General features: G+C 33.4%; 1 protein-coding gene across 1 annotated transcript; it reads left to right on the top strand.

The window, feature by feature from the left end:
* Window positions 1–5,457: 5,457 nt before the first annotated feature.
* On the top strand, window positions 5,458–6,438 carry LOC118187324 (zinc finger BED domain-containing protein 5-like). Its single transcript, XM_035357521.2, has one exon. It carries the CDS (start codon window positions 5,458–5,460, stop codon window positions 6,436–6,438), a length of 981 nt encoding a protein of 326 aa, XP_035213412.2.
* Window positions 6,439–18,994: the final 12,556 nt, after the last annotated feature.

The following is an 18,994-nucleotide window of genomic DNA, read 5'->3' as shown; positions in this document are numbered from 1 at the left end:
TTAGCTGCTGCATATTCAACGGCTTCTGAGCTATAAATACATAATGCCTAGCACATGGCCAACTTTTGAAATGAAAAGAATGAAAAGAAGTTTTAAGTTTAATGTATCATTCACCTTTTCCCTCAGTAATATCCTTATCCTGGTACAGCAAACTTCATAAGTGTATCCTACCAACTACGTTAAACGAAAAAAAATCTATATACACACAGAGGAAAATTTTGTTCATGGACCTTTGGGACGAGAAAAACGTAATTAAATAATATATAAAATCTAACTCTAATTAGGGAACGAAGATACCAATTATGTCAATGTGCTAAGTTTGGTAAAAATAGCGAGTAGTTTTTCAAAACTTAGTTCTCAAAATTTTAACTCCTCGATGGTAATTAAATTTGGTACATGTTTATTAATCTCTCTTCTTTATTTAACTTACTTAATTTCTTTTTTCACAGTTTGAAATTACATGTAATCCAAATAAAATTCGTAGCTATTTTCTTATTTATTTCTAGAATTCGTATACTTTAATAACTTTTATAAACTTTTCGAAAAACGTTTTGGATAATAAATTATAAAATTTTGCCACCAATTTTAAGTAGATATATGTCTAGGTAAACCTGCAAAAATTACAGAATTTCATTGGAAATTTTCCAAGATATATCGAATTTTATACATTGGCGTATTTTGAAATTTGTCAAAATTTTTAGAAGCAATAACGACGCCAAATGTGATTTACTGTTAAAAATTACCTAAAAGAATGAACGATAAACCTTTTTTTCGCCCGTGCACAGCGAAAGCGAAAAGAAAGCAGGTTACCATACATTAAGAATTTCGCCAAGGGGATTATTCAAGGGAGAAAATGTGCGCTAAAGTAAACTTTTGAATTTCTTATTAAGTTCCCCCACTAAATTTTAGAAAATTTTATATTTAGGCATATCTTTAGCAGAAACTAAATATGAAAAAACCTCGGTATGTTATTTCAGAAAATGTTTCATTTAGTGTCAAAATACCTATATTAGAACAATTCTGCATATAAATCTAATATATGTCCTAATTTATGTTTTTAAGGCATGAAAAAATCAGTTAAATTTCGTCAATTCGCTCAGTAGAATGGGAAATGTAGAACTATCCTATTTTTTTTTTTTTTTTGTTTGTTTTTTGTTTTTGGTGTGCAGATTGTACACACAGTATATCGAACAGTTAAGTTCACAGTAAGTTTTGAAATCGCTGACGCTGCAGCAGATACTGGAGTGTAATATCGTTGCATTATGTACAAAGATTTTGAAAATGATGCAAATATTATTGAATTATTATTTAAATTCCGTCTATTAATAAAAAATACAGCTGCGTTTTAAAACAAGCGATTTCTTGAAACACTATTTTTTAATACACCACGCAGCGAATAAAAAAATCTAAAGTTAGTCGGTTAGAAAGACCGACTAACTTTAGATAGAAAGAGATAAAAAAAATCTCTCAAAAGACGTATCATTCAGAAACAGAAGCGTGACAAAATTCGATTTACGTAACATGACCTCTTTTCATTGAAACGACTGCGCTGTTAAAAATAATAAATAAAAATAAGGAAAATGCTCAAAAAGTATCACCCAGGGATTTCTCCAGTTTTTTTCCCTTGGTTTATTTTTCAATTTATTTTATTTTACTGTAGATTTTTTAAGGGACGTCTTAAGTCGCACGAGTCTCAAAGAGTTAGCGAGATTTAAGACGACGATCAATAAGTCCCATTCTAAAAGGGCCCAGAGTTTCTTCTAATCTCAGCTCTGAACGAAAGGCATATCTCTCACACTTCCGTAATGACGACTTTTCGCCTCCAAGTTTCCATTTCTGTTTTAAGTTTGATTTTTTTTTCTTTTTCCATTTTCATTTTTCTTTTGTAGTCCATAAAGCCATGACATTTCTTGCAAACTTTCCTGGAATTGAAAGAGGGAGATGAATTTAGTGAAAGTAAAGTTTACGCAACTGATTTTTCCAAAAATAATTCTATTACAAACAATTCTTAGCTAAATTCTTAAGAAGGTACAAAAGTAACACATTTTGCAGAATTAAATGCCGCTATTTGTATCATTCTCCCACGTAAACAAAAAAAATCATGTATTTTTAATTGCATCAGGCACTCTCGCAATTTGAATATCCAATAATATTTGTTATAACTTAGAAGCCTCAAAGTTAAATTAGAATGCGTTCTAATTTCTAGGCCAAAATGTAGTAATTCTAGGCGAAACTTTAGTATTTTATTACTATTAGACAGCGAAATGAACTAAAGATTGAACAGAGGAGGATTAACTGGTTTCTGTCTAAAAATGTTAAACTTGTGTTTTGCGAAACAATGGGATGAACTTTCCCAAATAATGACAGTGAAATAAGAGTACTGCAAAATTAGCATAATCTCTTAATTAAACTGCTTGAAAATACAGATAAATTCTTATGCTACTTATTGGTGTGGGATATTTTCTGTCCAGCGTTTTTACTTGCACCGGGTTAACTAGGGTTTTAAATTAAGGATAGACGTCATTCACCTCCATTAATCAAAAATAATGTACTCCCATCAATCAGGAATTTACTGTACAAGAAATTAAAATTCAAAAGCAGAAAACAGTTAGATACCCAATTTTCTTTTTAAGTTTTTCAAAGTTTAATTAATGAGATTTTCGTCCCACTTATGCATTTTATTTTGATTAAAAATTGTATCTGAAAAAAAATTAAAAAAAGTATTGCAAATACAATTTTGAATCAAACTGTCAGAAAAAGTATGCAGAGAAACTGAACAACAACAGCAGGAGATTTTTTTCTTACTAAAATTTTACAAGAAAATAAAATTTAAATTTACTCCATTAGCAGTGTACATAAAAAAAAGTTGGAATGATATACAACCTATAAATTTCTTTAAGGTAAAGAATTTTTTATCTGAAAACTCAAATAAGAGAAGGAATTTTAGCAGGATCTATAACGTAATTTAGAAAAATGTGAATACTGCACAAATTTCCTTGACTACACTTTTATTAACTGAGCGCTTACTCTAGTCCAAGTCGTCAGGATAAGTCATTAAAGTAAAAATTTTATTCTTTTCTAACATTTCTATCTTTTTTACCTTTACTTACTTGCATTATTTTAATGCTTTCCAAAAATAAAATTAAAAAAAATATTACTATAAGTTCACTTTTGGGAGATTTTATACTTTTCATAGCCAGACTGTATCGCCCAACAGCTCCAAACAAGTAAACATTAGCGACACTTTTTCCTTTTCATTTAGTGTCCTTTTGTCTTTTGTTCTTCCAATAGTATGCTCAAAATTTTTCTCCTCAGTTGAGTATTAGTTTTGTAAATTATTACATTTTAATTTTAATTTTAGTAAATATCATATATATATACATGATACATTTCTTTATTAGGCATTGAATTTATTTCATTTAATTTGTTTCTGTATATTTTTTTCCATGAAAGGAAGACAACTGCGTAGAGGAAGCATTCGTAAGTTTGTAGTGAACTATTGTAATTAAATAATTTAAGCTGGTTCATCAGTTAATCTGGATGAACAGAAACACATCAGTTTTCGTAGGAAGCGTGATTCAGTTGAATTTGATCTACCTCTTGATAATGATGAACAAGATTTTAATTCTACTTCCTTTTCTTTTTTGATGTACTTTTACGTATTTCTCTTGTTTTCGGGATTTCGTATCGTATAAAAACACAGAGCTAATTTTTGTTAACATTTTAAATGAGAAATTTCGGGGTTTTACTGGTTATAAATTTCATTTCTTTCATGTCATTTTGGATTTGGTTCTAAATTGCTTATTGTTTTGTCTGCAATTAATATATATATATATATATATATATATACAGAGAGAGAGAGAGTTTGAGTATATATATATACATATTTAAAATACATATATATAAATACATATTTAAAATACAAAAATTCAAAAATGCAAATAGGATAAGCAAATGCTTGTGCTTCTGCAATAAAGTATCTCAAAAATAAAGTACGAGTAAATTAAATCATTTTTGTTTTGCTACCAAGTACAAAACTTTTCCATTTTATGCCAGCTTTTTTTATCTTTGAACTATTCAGGAAATAAAAACAATGTTGTCATATATAAAGACCTTATCTAAAAATGACCTAACATACATTCAAGCAAACAAGTAACAGTTTAGAGCAGTGTTTCTCAGCCTTTTAGTATTCACGGCCCAATTTTCAATCATAATTTTCATCGCGCCCCACTCCCCACTGCATACAATAAAATGTATACAATAATAATATATTGAGTATTTTGGCGCTAAACCTACACTACAACCTTAATTTTAAACTTTACAAATTACCAAGAATACGGAAATTTATTGACATTTTGCAGCACCGATCCTCAGCATTGAAAAAACAAGAATCCTATTCCCTTTTTATTGCTCTTGCGTCCCGCCATGTCGGGCATTCTCACGGTTTCGTGAGAAGTTTCGATTTGTCTGGAATTTGTCTGGTCAGCATAAAGGTTAAGTTAGGAGCGTGCGCAGATGTGAACAAATGTTTTCTCATAGGGAGAAGGAGAAAGTTCTATGACGCCAATTTTAATTCCAGACAATCTCATTCGAGTCGATCCTTCTATCGCTAATGAATCTATTCTGAATGTGCATGTTATATATATTTTCGTGTAATTGCAATTCACCGTATTAAATATTCACGGCAGCAGACTTATGCAGAATCGTGAATAAATTTTTAAGCGGGCGTAAGCGAGCATTAGACGATAGACAAGCATCAAGAAGTACACAGACGAGCATGGTTTTCGAAAATAAAATCAAGAAAATATTCTCAAGAATACTTAAATTTTGGGTTCACTAGTACTGAAGTAAATGAAGAAGAAGGCCCCTGTGTATCATTTGCCCAAAAATGTTGGCGGCAGACAGCATGAAACCTAATAAACTTAAACGACATTTGGAAACGCTTCATAGTGAGTACATAAACAAACCCAGAAAATTCTTCGAATTAAAATTAAAATCATATGAAAAGCAAAAATCATTGTTTAAAAAAACTTTGTCTGTGAATTAAAAAACTTTAATTGCCTCTTATAAAGTTTCATATAAAATAGCCAGATGTAAAAAGCCTCACACCATTGGTGAAGAGCTTATTTTGCCAGCCGCAATTGAGATTGTAGAAATTATGTTTGGAGATAATTTTGCAAAACAATTGCAGTCTATACCTCTTTCAAATGATACTGCTGCCCGTCGAATTGCTGATATAAGCTGAAGATGTAGAGTGTCAGCTTTTGTCGAAGTTACGTGACTAATTGTTTTCAATACAACTCGATGAGGCAACAGATAGTAATAAAGATGCTCATTTCATTGCCTATGTTAGATTTTGTGATGATTTGTCAGTAGTAGAAGAACTACTTTTCTGCAAACCAAAAGAACTCAAAGCAACAGCACTCGCATTATTTGCTATCTTAAATGATTTTATGAATGAGAGAATGGAAAAATTGCGTCGGAATATGCACCGATGGTGCTCGTTCTATGTCCGGAAGATTCCAAAGTATTAAAGCACTTGTGAAACAAAAATCGCCACAATGCGTCTGGACACATTGCATGATACACAGAGAAGCTTTGGCTTCCAAAGAAATGAGTCCTGGTTTGAATATTGTGTTAACTACGGTTGTAACTGTAGTAAATTATATAAAAATGAGACCTCTGAAATCAAGAATCTTTTCCGCACTTTGTAAAGACATGGGTGCAGTACATTCAGCGTTATTATTTTATTGCGAGGAAAGATGGTTATCACGAGGGAAATTTTTGCAACGTGTTTATGAATTAAGAGAAGAAATCGGCGTTTTCCTAGAAGAGGAAAACAGACCGGAAGCTGAGAATTTTCGCGATAGTTTATTTGTGATGAAATTGAGCTACATGATCGACATATTCGAGAAATTAAATAACTTGAATCTTCAACTGCAAGGAGCAAATACACATATAATGGATACGAGTGATAAAGTTAATGCTTTTTGTAGGAAATTGGAATTGTGGAGCAGAAATTTAAAGCAACAAAACTTAACAATGTTTGCAAATTTAAATTATTGTATTAAAACTTACAAGGCTGAAGAACAACATGTAAAAGTTGTTTTTGTAACCATTGAAAATCATTTAGCAATACTAGCAAAGAATTTTAAAAAGTACTTTCTTGCTGACGACAAACTGATATCAAGTTACAAGTGGGTGAGGGATCCATTTCAAAATACTCCCGAAGGACTCTCAATTGAAGAGGAAGAAACATTCACAGACTTCACGGCAAGCGACGAAACCAAAAGACAATTTAGTAATAAAGCACACTTTGAATTTTGGGCAGGTGTAGATGATGAGGTTTCTGCACTAAAAACAAGGGCATTCGCATTCTACTACCATTTTCAACATCTTACCTTTGTGAAACTGGATTTTCTGCGGTGGCTTCTTTAAAGACAAAATATAGATCTCAGCTAAATATAGAAAAAGAACTGAGAGTGTCTTTTTCTAATATTAAACCCTCCTTCGAAAACATTGCTTTGCAAGACAGGCGCAAGGAAGTCACTAATAATTATTAAATTTGTTTTTAATTTAGTAAGTTGTTTTAATTTAATAAGTTAATTATTAAATATGTCGAAATGTATTTTGTTTTGTATGTGTGTTCTTTCCTTTCAGTCACTTAATCAATTTTTTAAATAACATTTTCTCTTGGATATGCTCGCGCCCCCCATTAGTGTGCTCGCGCCAGGTTAAAAATCACTGGTTTAGAGAACATTGAATTTCTTTGTAAACTGAAAAATTACTGCTTCAGTTCTGATATAGAAATATCAAGTAAATAGATTTTCTGTTTAATTTCTTGCTGTTTCTGTTTTCCTCACCAATTACCTAGCTACGCAGATGACCTCCGGACGGGAAAAAAGGGTGTGCGTGTGCGTGTGTGATGATGGCAAAACCTCGAGTGCTATCTGCCTAAGAGGAGGGATGCCTTCGTGGAGGACTTTCTAAGTCCTCCACGAAGCTCCACAATTCCAATTTCCTACAAAAAGCATTAACTTTATCACTCGTATCCATTATATGTGTATTTGCTCCTTGCAGTTGAAGATTCAAGTTATTTAATTTCTCGAATATGTCGATCATGTAGCTCAATTTCATCACAAATAAACTATCGCGAAAATTCTCAGCTTCCGGTCTGTTTTCCTCTTCTAGGAAAACGCCGATTTCTTCTCTTAATTCATAAACACGTTGCAAAAATTTCCCTCGTGATAACCATCTTTCCTCGCAATAAAATAATAACGCTGAATGTACTGCACCCATGTCTTTACAAAGTGCGGAAAAGATTCTTGATTTCAGAGGTCTCATTTTTATATAATTTACTACAGTTACAACCGTAGTTAACACAATATTCAAACCAGGACTCATTTCTTTGGAAGCCAAAGCTTCTCTGTGTATCATGCAATGTGTCCAGACGCATTGTGGCGATTTTTGTATACACATTACACATGGGGAAAACCACGAAAACGCCCATGCAGCCAGCCCGTTCGGGAAAAAAAGGAAGACAGCTAAGTTAAGAAAGGGCTATAAAATGAAAGCATTCAACAAGCATTAAAATCAAAAACAGCTCAACAGACTGATCAAAGTCTTTGATGGTAAATCACACATGTATGTAAAAAAAAACAATGATCCCAGATGAATTTTGAGTGGAAGAAGAATTTTACGACTTCATTTTAAGATATTAGAGGCACATATTGTGTCTACAACAATTGAAAACGATTAATACTAAAGCGAATAAGGTATTAAATGTTCTGGAATGGTATAGAATAGAGTAATATTACATTGCTGGCCATTAAAAGTGCAGCACTTAGCCAGACCAGAGCTATGGAATCCATATGTACGAGCATTATAAAAATAAGAATAGAGTAATAAAGTTAACCAAGAGTTATAACCAATTATAACTCATTTCAGCTTGTCGAACATAAAGCAATCAGTACTTAGCTCACTGGCTACACATTTCTGTATAAAGCAGAATAGATGCCGATCTCTTCCGTTATAAATCACGGATGCGATTTCGAGGTTTAGCTACCATTTAGATTTTAAATGGCTGGAGATGCTTTGTAGATTTCTATTAAAACAATGTTGTCTATATCATCAGTTCTTGGAGTTCTGTTTTTATCAGTAGAAATTTTATGCATTATTTCAAAATCAATTAATAGCTGAATCCTGAAAGGGGGCACATTGTTAATTATACTTCTCCTCTTAGACGAGATTGTGCCATTATAACATGTCGTTCCACGAAATATCAGGTTAAAAGATTGTACCCAGAGTAATTTCTGTTGTTGGTAGTGTGATGGAAACAGATCGGTGATGAAAACTGCTGGAAGTGTAGGGAGGTCTCCTACAACGCGATATCTTTGAAACGCGTTTTCTCACCAGTACTGGGGACACATTGCTAATTATAATTCTTCTCTTAGACGAGATTGTGCCCATAGTAACATGTCGTTCAAGGAATTATCAGGTTAGAAAATTGTATCCAGAATAATTTCTGTAGTTGGTTGGTTGGCGGAAACGGATCGATGATGAAAACTGCTGGAAGTGTAGATAGGTCTCCTACAACGCGTTTTCGACGGTAAGAAAAACACGCAATATTTTATACATAACAAGGAATATAATATAAACGTGGTACTTTTACAACGCGTATCACACATCATAGCGTCTTTTAAATCATATTATATCCGTAAATCAATTGAATTAATCTTGTCTACAAATATTAGAGTCAATTAAGTTTTGAAACAATTTTCAATTTTAAATTACGCAGAAATTATCGGCTGATCCCTAATAGAAATGTGCCAATAGATTCTAAATACTTCCAGGAAAGCGTGATTACCCGAAATGGTCAGTTAAGAAAATGTTGTTGAGCCAATTTAGCGTGTATATAGCAACATAGTAAGCCTTGCACGCGAAATAGTAAACGTTAGATTCACTAAAGTAACTGTTGATGGTATTCTAGAATTATAAAATTGAAATAAACGAAACAGATTTGGTCACATTGTATCCGAAACATTACCGATTGAAGATAATTCTGAAGATCCTTTCAATGAAGAAACTAAAGACTTCACACTGAAAGGCATAGAAAAGTGCTTGAAAGTAGGGAAACAGATAGAATCTTGCGTTTTAGAGAACGTTTTTCTACCAGAGAGAGCGTAAATATTTAAAAGAACTCTTCAGAATTTCTTATCTGTTTATTAAGAAATTTATAAAGATTTGCAAAACAAGAGCAAAGAGTCTCTAATGACAGAATTTTTAAAACCTAAATCTACCGAAACTGCAGTGAAACTTATCGATGAAATAGGTTCAGATCTTGAAATAAGGCCCGTCAAATATTCTGGAAACAACTATATTAAGTGACGCTAAGGAATAAATTTTTGAACATAGCATTATGTTTCTTTTTGATTTTGACTTGAAATTATAATGTTTTTAGTTTTTATATGATGTTGAATTTTATTAAAGTTTTTATGAGATGTTTTTATGTATATAAATAAAAAAAGATGAAAATGATACACCATAAAAAGCAGTTTCTCTCTTCTTAGAATCGAATCCCAGTTTTTGGATCAAGTTGGTGTCTCCTATATCGCGAATTCTCAGAAACCTGTGCTTTCAAGGAACATGTCTACTGCGTTGTAGGTGGTTTACTACTGCCTGGTATTGCAGCACAAACCATTGCTGAAAACAAACCATTGCTGAAAATGATATCGGTAGCTAACTGGAAGGCAGTACTAAATTTTGTCATAGTTTCGATTCAAAATGAATTCCAAGAGTTTTTTAGCCTGAGTATTATCCTTTTTTTACATGCCCTAGTCTGTTTAAATTTTATTCAATATGCAGTGCTCTTATTTGTATCCTTCCATTTTCAAAATCCATATTTATTTGCTTTTAATCGTTTTCTTTGAGTGGTTAATTTGTTATTCTACCATTTCTGTTGCCGTTGAAAAGGAATATTTTTAAGTTTGCATGTGCGACATTCTTTTATTATGATTGACATCGGAAGTTATTATGAATGACATCGGAAAAAAAGATTTGAAGCTTGTCTAGTTTCTGCTGAACTAAGGTTACTTTAGATTGTTTGAATGTGCAAAAGCACTCGTGCGCTTTACCACATTCAAATTACTCAGTGTTTCATATTTGAGGTTGTTTTGGAAATAGTGTTTGAATGTGCTCATTTTTGTTCTATTGTATATTATCGTATGTAAATATATGTCATTTTTATTTTTAATATTTTCTATCTCTATCTTTAATTATTTATTAATTTTTGCTTTTGCGTCTTATCTCACTAGTCTGATAATAACATCAGAAGACGCCCAAGAAATTCATTGCAGCAAGGAGTTCAAGATTGAGCCTGTCGTTTGCATCATACAGATGACAGTAAGACTTTGCTCAGTTCCACCCTCAGTTTTGATGGAGAGCACCATGGGGGGGGAACGGGTTCGAGGGTTCCCACCCCTCTTCTCCTACCACTAACCTCTCGCGAGGACTTTCGACTCGCTGCGTATTTAGAGTGTTCCCATGTGGCACAGACACTATAGATCTACATTCATGCTCCAACGAGGGCCCTTCATTACGGCAGTCAGCGTCGTTAATCACGATCCCATTGTGCGGATTATTCATTGTTTTATTTATTTGCACAAGTGATTCACTGCAACGCAAAGTTACATTAGTAGTTCTTGCTACGACCCGCTTGCTATAATATTGCAGTTATACCTTCCTCATTTTGAATTCCTTTAACTTAAGTCCACATGACACCTGCAACTTTATTTAAAGATTTTGTTCTTGTGTCTGTTCCTCTTCCCGTTACCTTGCTACAAGTTAGGGGGAAGAATATTAACTGATTACATCTCGTTGATCGAGCATTTAGTGCAACCTCTAAAAACGTTTCTCAGGCGCAGATGAAAAAAAAATATTTGAATCAAGAAATTAAAGTTTATCCACGTGTATTTCGCAAGCAGTAATATTTGTAACCTTGACGTCTAATTGCACGGAATATTAAAATTCAAGTACATGAAAACAAAGGAATCATTTATTTAAAATTTTATAAATAATTTTAACATTACTCCAAAGAAAATCCACGTCTTTTTAGAAGAATATTGTTTATATTTCAATTCTTTAATCATAGCATCATTGCAGCATCGTTCGTCATCTAACAGAATATACACAGAGGTATTTTAAACTATGTTTAGAATTTCAAATAGAGCCAATAAAAATGTCTCGTGCAGATCCAATGACAACAACATAAAGGTTTATCTTCCTACTAAACCGCTTGAAAGTATTTTGTTTATTACTGCATTTTCAACGTCTGGAACGTGGTGCGGCATCTGGGCATTTTCCATGCAAATGGCTTCTGATGGTAGACCCTCATTTCCATATTTCTCGGCTACTATTTTATCTTGTTAAATATATATTATTCATTCAACAAGAAAAATGTGGTTCCAATTGATATTTATAGCCGTGAATTGAGAAGTTCGTGGTCTGGGGCACATGAATCTTTGTTTCCACATTTTGTAAGATCCCAAGACAATAAATTCAAATAAGTACTCAGATTTGAGTTGAAAATACCATGGATTCGAGTACATTAACCATTTGTATGCATACTACAGCTTACGCAATATTTCAAATGCAATTAGAATACAGTTTCCTTTGTTTCATAAATTGTAAAATGTACCTTGAAAATATATTTACTTGGATTTTATAAAATGCATTTATTTATTTTTACTAAATGCATGTGCTATGCTCAGAAACTTTTCGTTGAGTTTTAAAAGAATTCAAATTTTTTTCTGTTCCTAGGTATTTCGTCGCAATTTCTTTAAAGTTATTCTCAAAAGGAGAATAGTATTATCAAGGCGGACTTCATCTTTACATTACATCGTTGTATTAAATACTTAAATACGTACTGTTAAATAATTTATGCCTGCGTAATGGTGCGATAATTACTTGGAAATTTAAAATTGAAAGTGCATTCGCAGAAGTTTGAATTCCTTTTATAAGGTATTTCTCCCACTTTCCTAGCGTGCATTCGTGGTGTAGTGGTTCTGCACGCTGGGTCGGTGCGGTTCGATTCCCGGCGAAGGCGTTGCTAATTTTTCATCTTGCCTGCTTCTAAAAAATTAACTTATATCTCTACACTTTTATTTGAAGGATAATTGCCAATTAAAAATACGCAAAAGATGAAGAAGCGCAAAAGAAGGCCAAAGGCCTTTTCAGTTAAAGTTTTCAATATTACATTTTAATCACAGGAATTCAAGTTTTAGAAAACATAAATATCTTGATAGCTGTTTTTTGCTTAATATACAGAAAATCATTTGAATGTGTCGAAAAGTCAAAGTTCCATTTCTTCGTCACCAGGAGGGCATATCATCGAATTTTGTTATTGGCTTTGGAAAGGTTTTATTTCAATATTATTAAGCAAAATTTTTATTTTTACTTTCTTTGTGTTATGTAAAAGAGTGCATCAGAGTTTTATTTAAATGATTTTTATTAGTGATAAATAAACTGAAGAATTATAAAATTAGCAAAGCAACAACCTTGCGTTTGGCGTAGGTTTGCTCAAAAACTCAATCAATATCGAGGGCAAACAGATACACGTCTCTTCGTCAGGAGCAAAGAAACGGTCGCAATGTTCCATTTAAAATTGAAAAACAATCACATTGACAATGATATCCATTAGAATAATTATATGATTATTACTGACTCGTATTTTTATGCCAGAGAGCCTACTATCGGCAGAGGAATGAAGACGTTGAACACTGGTAGTTCGATGTGAAGTTCGAATCCAGCAAACGGGCTGGTTGCATGGCGTTTTCCTGGTTTCCCTATGTGTAACGTGTATAGAAACCAATTTCGTTTAGAAAATCCTCCACAAAAAATCCCTGCCCTTCGGCAGATAGTTCTCGAGACTTTGCATTAATCAAATAAATCAAACCAAACCTTTATACAAGAGAAGGAAAATAATTAAATTAAGAGAAAAAGTTCAAGGCCTACTGGAAATTGCTATACGATTTTGCTTTATGTTTAATATCAGTTTATAAACGCAGTTGCAGAATAAATACTGCAGATAATTTCTAACATATTTACACCGAATCGGACTGGAAGCTGTCAAAAATAAAAGAAAATGGATGATATGTCTAATGCTATTTAACATTGTGCATTTGATGCCATGTCATGTCACCTACAGCTCGATTTACCTTTCTGCCATAATTTTAATTCCACGCGACTTGACGCTTAATCAGTTCTCAGGATGTGGCCATTATTTGCAGCATTAGCCTACTTCCTATCGTGCATATCCTAAATGCGTACAGATTACTCAAAAACCCAATCCAGCGTTAAGAAACAACGAGCAAAGAAATATGGAGCTAGAGCAAGCCGGAACGCGTTCAGCACCACAGGCGAAAAAAATGCTGTAAAATGCAGTGAAGTAACTAAAGGATGAAAAGACGAAGGATGGCTACAAGATATTCTCGGTTTTATAGCTCCCGATATTTTGATATACTTTCTTTGCAGGAACAGGACAAGGTGTATTTAGAAGGTAATTAATTTGCTAAGACTGTGAACCTGCGTCTTTCGCCTTATATTGCAGAATACTAGAGACAGGAGACAACTCGACTTAGGCTATTAAAAGCCTTTTACATGGCACTAATGCCTCAATCTCTGGAAGCGATCCATGGGGGCGCGCCTCTGCGGTCAGCCCCGGGCTACAAATGTAAACAATGTCACATTGTGAAACGCAAGACAAAGGCAACTGGGTCCAACCGGTCACCTATAAAGAAAATATAGAATAAGTCAACGTCTGTCTCCTCCCCAGTTTGAACCAACGGAAGCTAAATCCCAGAGGACAGCATGTAGCGACACCAAAGCCCGAGTCAGACTTGACTACGGTCCCTTCCACGCCTGAACGTACCACAGAGAAGTCAGTGGTTCTATCTGTGTGAAGACAATCTGTTTACTTCAGGAACCGAGTCTGCTAAGTACAGAACTTAGCCAGATTACCAAGGTTTTCCTCCCCAGTCGAACTCCGAAGGGACAATTACAGCCCTCTATTACAGTACTTAACAACTCTATATACTATACTACATATTGTAGCAGTTGGTCAAATGAAAATAAATATTGCTATGGTAAAAGAGCCCAGTACAATGCCTGTGTTACGATAAGCAAGTTTTCGGTAAAACATTAAATAAGTAATTTCTGAATTTAATTAATCTGTAATCGCTTAATAAGCTGAGCAGTTTCTCAGTTAACGAATTTCTTATTTTTTTACATTTTTAATTATATATCTTATTAATATTAATAAAAGTACAGAAAGTTTTATTGCAATTAAAAAGAGATGTTTCTAATATCATATGTTACGTATCCGGTTAAGAACTGTTGGAACTTGAACGTTATAGTATAATATTTAAAAAATAAACAGTTGATTAATTTACAGTTATTTTGCAAGTTTAATCTGCATAATTTCAATAAAATTTACTAATAATGTACGTCAAAATGTTACTATTGTGTAAATTCAAAAGAAGAAAACTAAAATTTTATTGTTGCTTGGAAAGAAATTTTTAAGTACACTCATGTCCATAAATTAAGGATAATGCAAAATCAGCCAAAGCAACAGTTAGAAGCAAAACAAATTTGACTTATTTGTAAAGCTTATTTATTAAACAAAATGTAAAGAACAAAAAAAGATGCTATATGTTTGATATTATTAAAAAAATTAGCGATTTTTTCTCCCTGGAGCAAATTACAAAAAAAAAAAAAAAAAAAAAAAAAAACTATTTACAAAAACCAATATTACATGGTTGGTATGATTGTTAATACATTGTATGTCTCCCAGACGATGAAATACAGTCCGTACAACGCCTAGGCATGCTGAGTATCAAATTATCGATCTGATCTTGGGGGATATTAGACCACTCAAAAAACTATACTCTCCTAAGTTCCGGTAGACATGTAGGAGGAGTTTGACGGGCTGAAACTCGTCGGCCAAGCATGTCCCACACGTGCTCTACTGGATTCAAGTCCGGTGAGAATGCTGGCCAGTCCATACGGGTGATGTCCTCCGATTGAAGACATTCGCTTACGATGTTTACACGGTGAGGACGGATGTTGCCATCTATAAACACAAACTGTGCGCCCATGGCGTCCCGAAACAAACGTACATGTGGTTCCAGAATGATGTCCCGATAGATTTGGCTTGTCATGGTTCCAATTTGAACATGCAGGTCAGTTCTGGAACAAAGAATAATTCCACCCCAAACGAGGACTCCTGCACCACCGTAACAGTGCCGTTCAATGATGTTTTCTTGGTGGTAACGGGTACCTGGAGCTCTCCATATGAAAGTCCGGCGAGAATAAGACTGCAAGCTAAATCTGGACTCGTCGGAAAACATCACACAAGCCCACTGTTGCGGTGTCCACAATGCATGCTCTCTACTCCAGGCTAACCGCAGGCGACAATGAGTTGCAGTAAGTGGAACGCATCTGACAGGTCTACGCTACAGACCAATCTGCCCTAAGCGTCTGTACACGGTCTGCCTTGAAATTGTCGTACCAGTGGCTGAACAAAGCTGACGAGACAGGTCTGAGGCTGTGCTCCGCCTGTTTCTTTTGACAGTAACTGCCATATACCGGTCCTCATTCGGCGTTCTAACTCTGGGGCGAACTGTGCTGTAACGTCTACTCACATTACCATCATCTTGGAATCGTTGCCAAAACCTGGAGATGACACTCTGGCTCCAATTCCAAGTTCGTCTGGTACTTCCAGTTGGGTACGCCCATATTCCAGACGGCCGATAATTCTACCATGTAAAAAATTATCCGAATGCATCCTTTGTGTCATAACTATTCGGTTATTGCACTTAAATGCTTATAAAGCGCCTGCAAACAATTTTACTTCTTTGCCTGTATTCCTTATATATTACTCTCTTACACTCTTGTCATTGTAACGTATCATCGGTGTCATCTGGTTACTTCCTGAAATTTGCATATGATTCTTGAAGATGTGTGTAGTGAATTTACAGGTGATATATTTATTTTAGAGTTTGATTTCCGCGTGACTCCGAATTATCCTTAATTTATGGACATGAGTGTATATTAAGCAATCTTTTAAAACCTAGATAACGAAACCACTAAACTAAGACACTGAATCTTTCTATTATGTGCTTTAACGTTGTTAAATTTTAAACGGCCCGTAAAGTTTTAGATTCCATGAGTAAATATCCTTCAAATTTCTTAGGTTCATGATGTTTTTGGCTGCTTAATTCTTCATTGTTTCTTGAACTTATCACTCATTTACTATTTCATAATGAACGAGTATTCAAAGTTTCCAGTAATTTTTATAATTTTTTTTAAAGTTTAGGAACTACATTTTTATTGTGCGTTAAATATAGAACTTATAATGAATGGCTATTTTATGGTAGGGAAAAGCAAAAAAAAAAAAAAAAAGCTTTAGATGTTTTTCTGTAATTAATATAAATAAGTGACATTCATAAGTACGATATAAGAATTCCCGTTAAAAGTTATGTAATTATGCTTTTTTAAATTCCATGATAAAAGTGCTTATCTGATGAGACATACTTACGTACTTTAACTCTAATGAGAAAGTTTCGTAACAGCTACTTTAGAAAAATATAAAGCTTTCAGAGTAAATGATAATTTACTGCAATTGTTGTACACTGTTGACTTTATTTTCTACAAAAGAAGCATTCAGGAATTTTATTGTTAAATTTAGAAAGTAAGTATCCTAAGTTGACACTTGTTTCTAATGTGTCGTTCTCCTTAGATAAACACTGTAAATCTCATGCCACTTTTCTTCGCTTTCTTTTAAAAAGAATGGTAGAAAAGAGACTTAAACGGAAGAAATCGCATGGGCGACCCCAGCTGAGCACTGGTTATGGCTCCCTTCCCTTTACCCCGTCTTCTGCGATCTCTCTTTGTTTTCCTCTCTACGACAACTCGCATCAATGCGGGATCCTTTTCCTTAATCTAGGGGCTGGCGATTCCTCCTTTGCGGTCGTGGCGTCTATTTTATTATTTGCTTGGTTTTCCTCTTTTGGGAATATCTGATGACTTCTTTCGGGCGACCCCTGTGAGCCCAAATCCTAGAGGAACGGAGGGAGAGAGAAGGCAGATATCCCCTTGATGCTCATCATGCCACACTTTCTCCAGATCGAAGGCTCCTCTTCAGCGACGGCGTGACAAGACTGTCTGATCGCTTTTACATTTGGAAAACGGGGTTCTCCAAAATTCTACAGTATGCCGAGAATGCAATGAAGTTAGGCTGCAGTTGGTAAAAACCGATATTTTTATAATCGAGTAGATGAATACTTTATTATCGGGCAGATGTTAGAGCAGTCCTCATTTTCTAACTGTGCATCAGTAGTCTCAAACTCAAATTCTATTCGCGCCGAATGCATGTTCTGAAAACATCAGAAATTTTTTTTAAATGGAAATTTTTTACCAATAAAATATAAATTATTTTAACTAAATTTCAAATTTGGCTTAATAAATATTTATTAAAACATTTATAAATAATAATAATAATAATAATAATAATAATTCGAAAGGAAAAACTTTCAAATTTGTATTTATTTTTTAACTGAAATCTAACGTTTGTTACCCGCAAGACATTCCTAATTCAAGTATACTGACAGCTAAATATTAGTATGTCAGACTTAAATTTACTTCAAATAATTCTAATATGCTTATTTAATCATTAAACCACTTATTTTAATTTAAATTAAAAATAAACAAATTTTGAAAACTGTATTAAGTTTTCAGAGAATTCTTTTAAATGGGACAACACTTGAGAATAAGTAATGACAACCTACTCTCTTTTTGCCACTTTTATTAAACTTTTTTCAACACAAATTAAAATAGAAAAGGTAAATAATTAGGAATTTTTTGTGCAAATGCAAAATTTGTTTGTATAATATCCGTGCAATGGAAGAAAATTACTTAAATTATTATCTTCATTATGGATTGTAAACTCTCATTGGTCAGTCAGATTCTTTACATATTAATTTTAACTGTGAAAATCACTATTCACATATAAATGTATTCCCAAACAAAGCGATTATTCCCAGTGCAAAATTTATTAACTGAGTGCACTTACTTTATTAATAAGTATGAATAAATATTAATCAAATCTGTATCTTCATTAAATACGATTTATAGCCGACTGTAAATTAATTAGCTCAATTTATACTTTTTTTTTTTTTTACTTTAAACATGTTTCTAATGGTAATGAAAATAATTTAAAATCAGACATCAAATAACCGAAATCTTGAATATTTTCAACAAATGCATAACTGAAATATGTTCGTGGGCCGCATAAAATTGCTTCGGTGTCCGTCAGTTTGAGATCACAGCTCTTGGAATCCGGGTGTATGTTGTATTATTGTAAGAAGTAGTATAAATAGTAGTTGGAATAGTAGTATAAGAAGAAGGTTTCTTTGTCATCATCATTTACATTAGGGATATATTTTCTAAATAAGGACAGCAGGCATAATTAGTTTTCGTTTTCTTTTATACGTTTCTTGCGCAAGTCATAGATCAAAACAGCAGGTAAATTTAACGAGACATTTTACTTTCCAAAATAAAAATTCTAATTTTGTCTTTGCAGTTTTCAGTTGAAGCTATACTTAGCTGTTAATTACCTCATAAATCATGACATAAATGAACTGTCATTTTCTCCTCAATTCTAGATTTATTATATAATTTCACTCATCATCAATGTATTTTAAATCAATATACAGTCTCACTGGTTTAAGTAAGATACTGGTAAGTCAAGACTCTAAAGAGAACTAAGCGACTTATCGCTATGTCTGGAAAGGAAACCGAAACGTAGGAAGGGTGTAAAAGTCGCTTTTGATAAGTACTCGAATAGATTAACAGAAGGCCTCCTGGTGCTTATAAACCATCCGCATTTATAGCATTACTTAAAAGTAGAATTTTAAATTAAAATAAATCTAAGTGTTAT

Source organism: Stegodyphus dumicola, chromosome 6 (genome assembly GCF_044657685.1).
Source record: "Stegodyphus dumicola isolate Sdum_Otavi_A_Nest chromosome 6, ASM4465768v1".
Taxonomy (NCBI): domain Eukaryota; kingdom Metazoa; phylum Arthropoda; class Arachnida; order Araneae; family Eresidae; genus Stegodyphus; species Stegodyphus dumicola.
Note: the sequence above shows the minus strand (reverse complement) of the source record. Positions and strands in the feature narration are given on the sequence as shown.

Bases quoted from the DNA above. Each gene is read 5' to 3' on its own strand.
- LOC118187324 (XM_035357521.2), top strand. From the start codon at position 5,458: ATGAGAGAATGGAAAAATTGCGTCGGAATATGCACCGATGGTGCTCGT.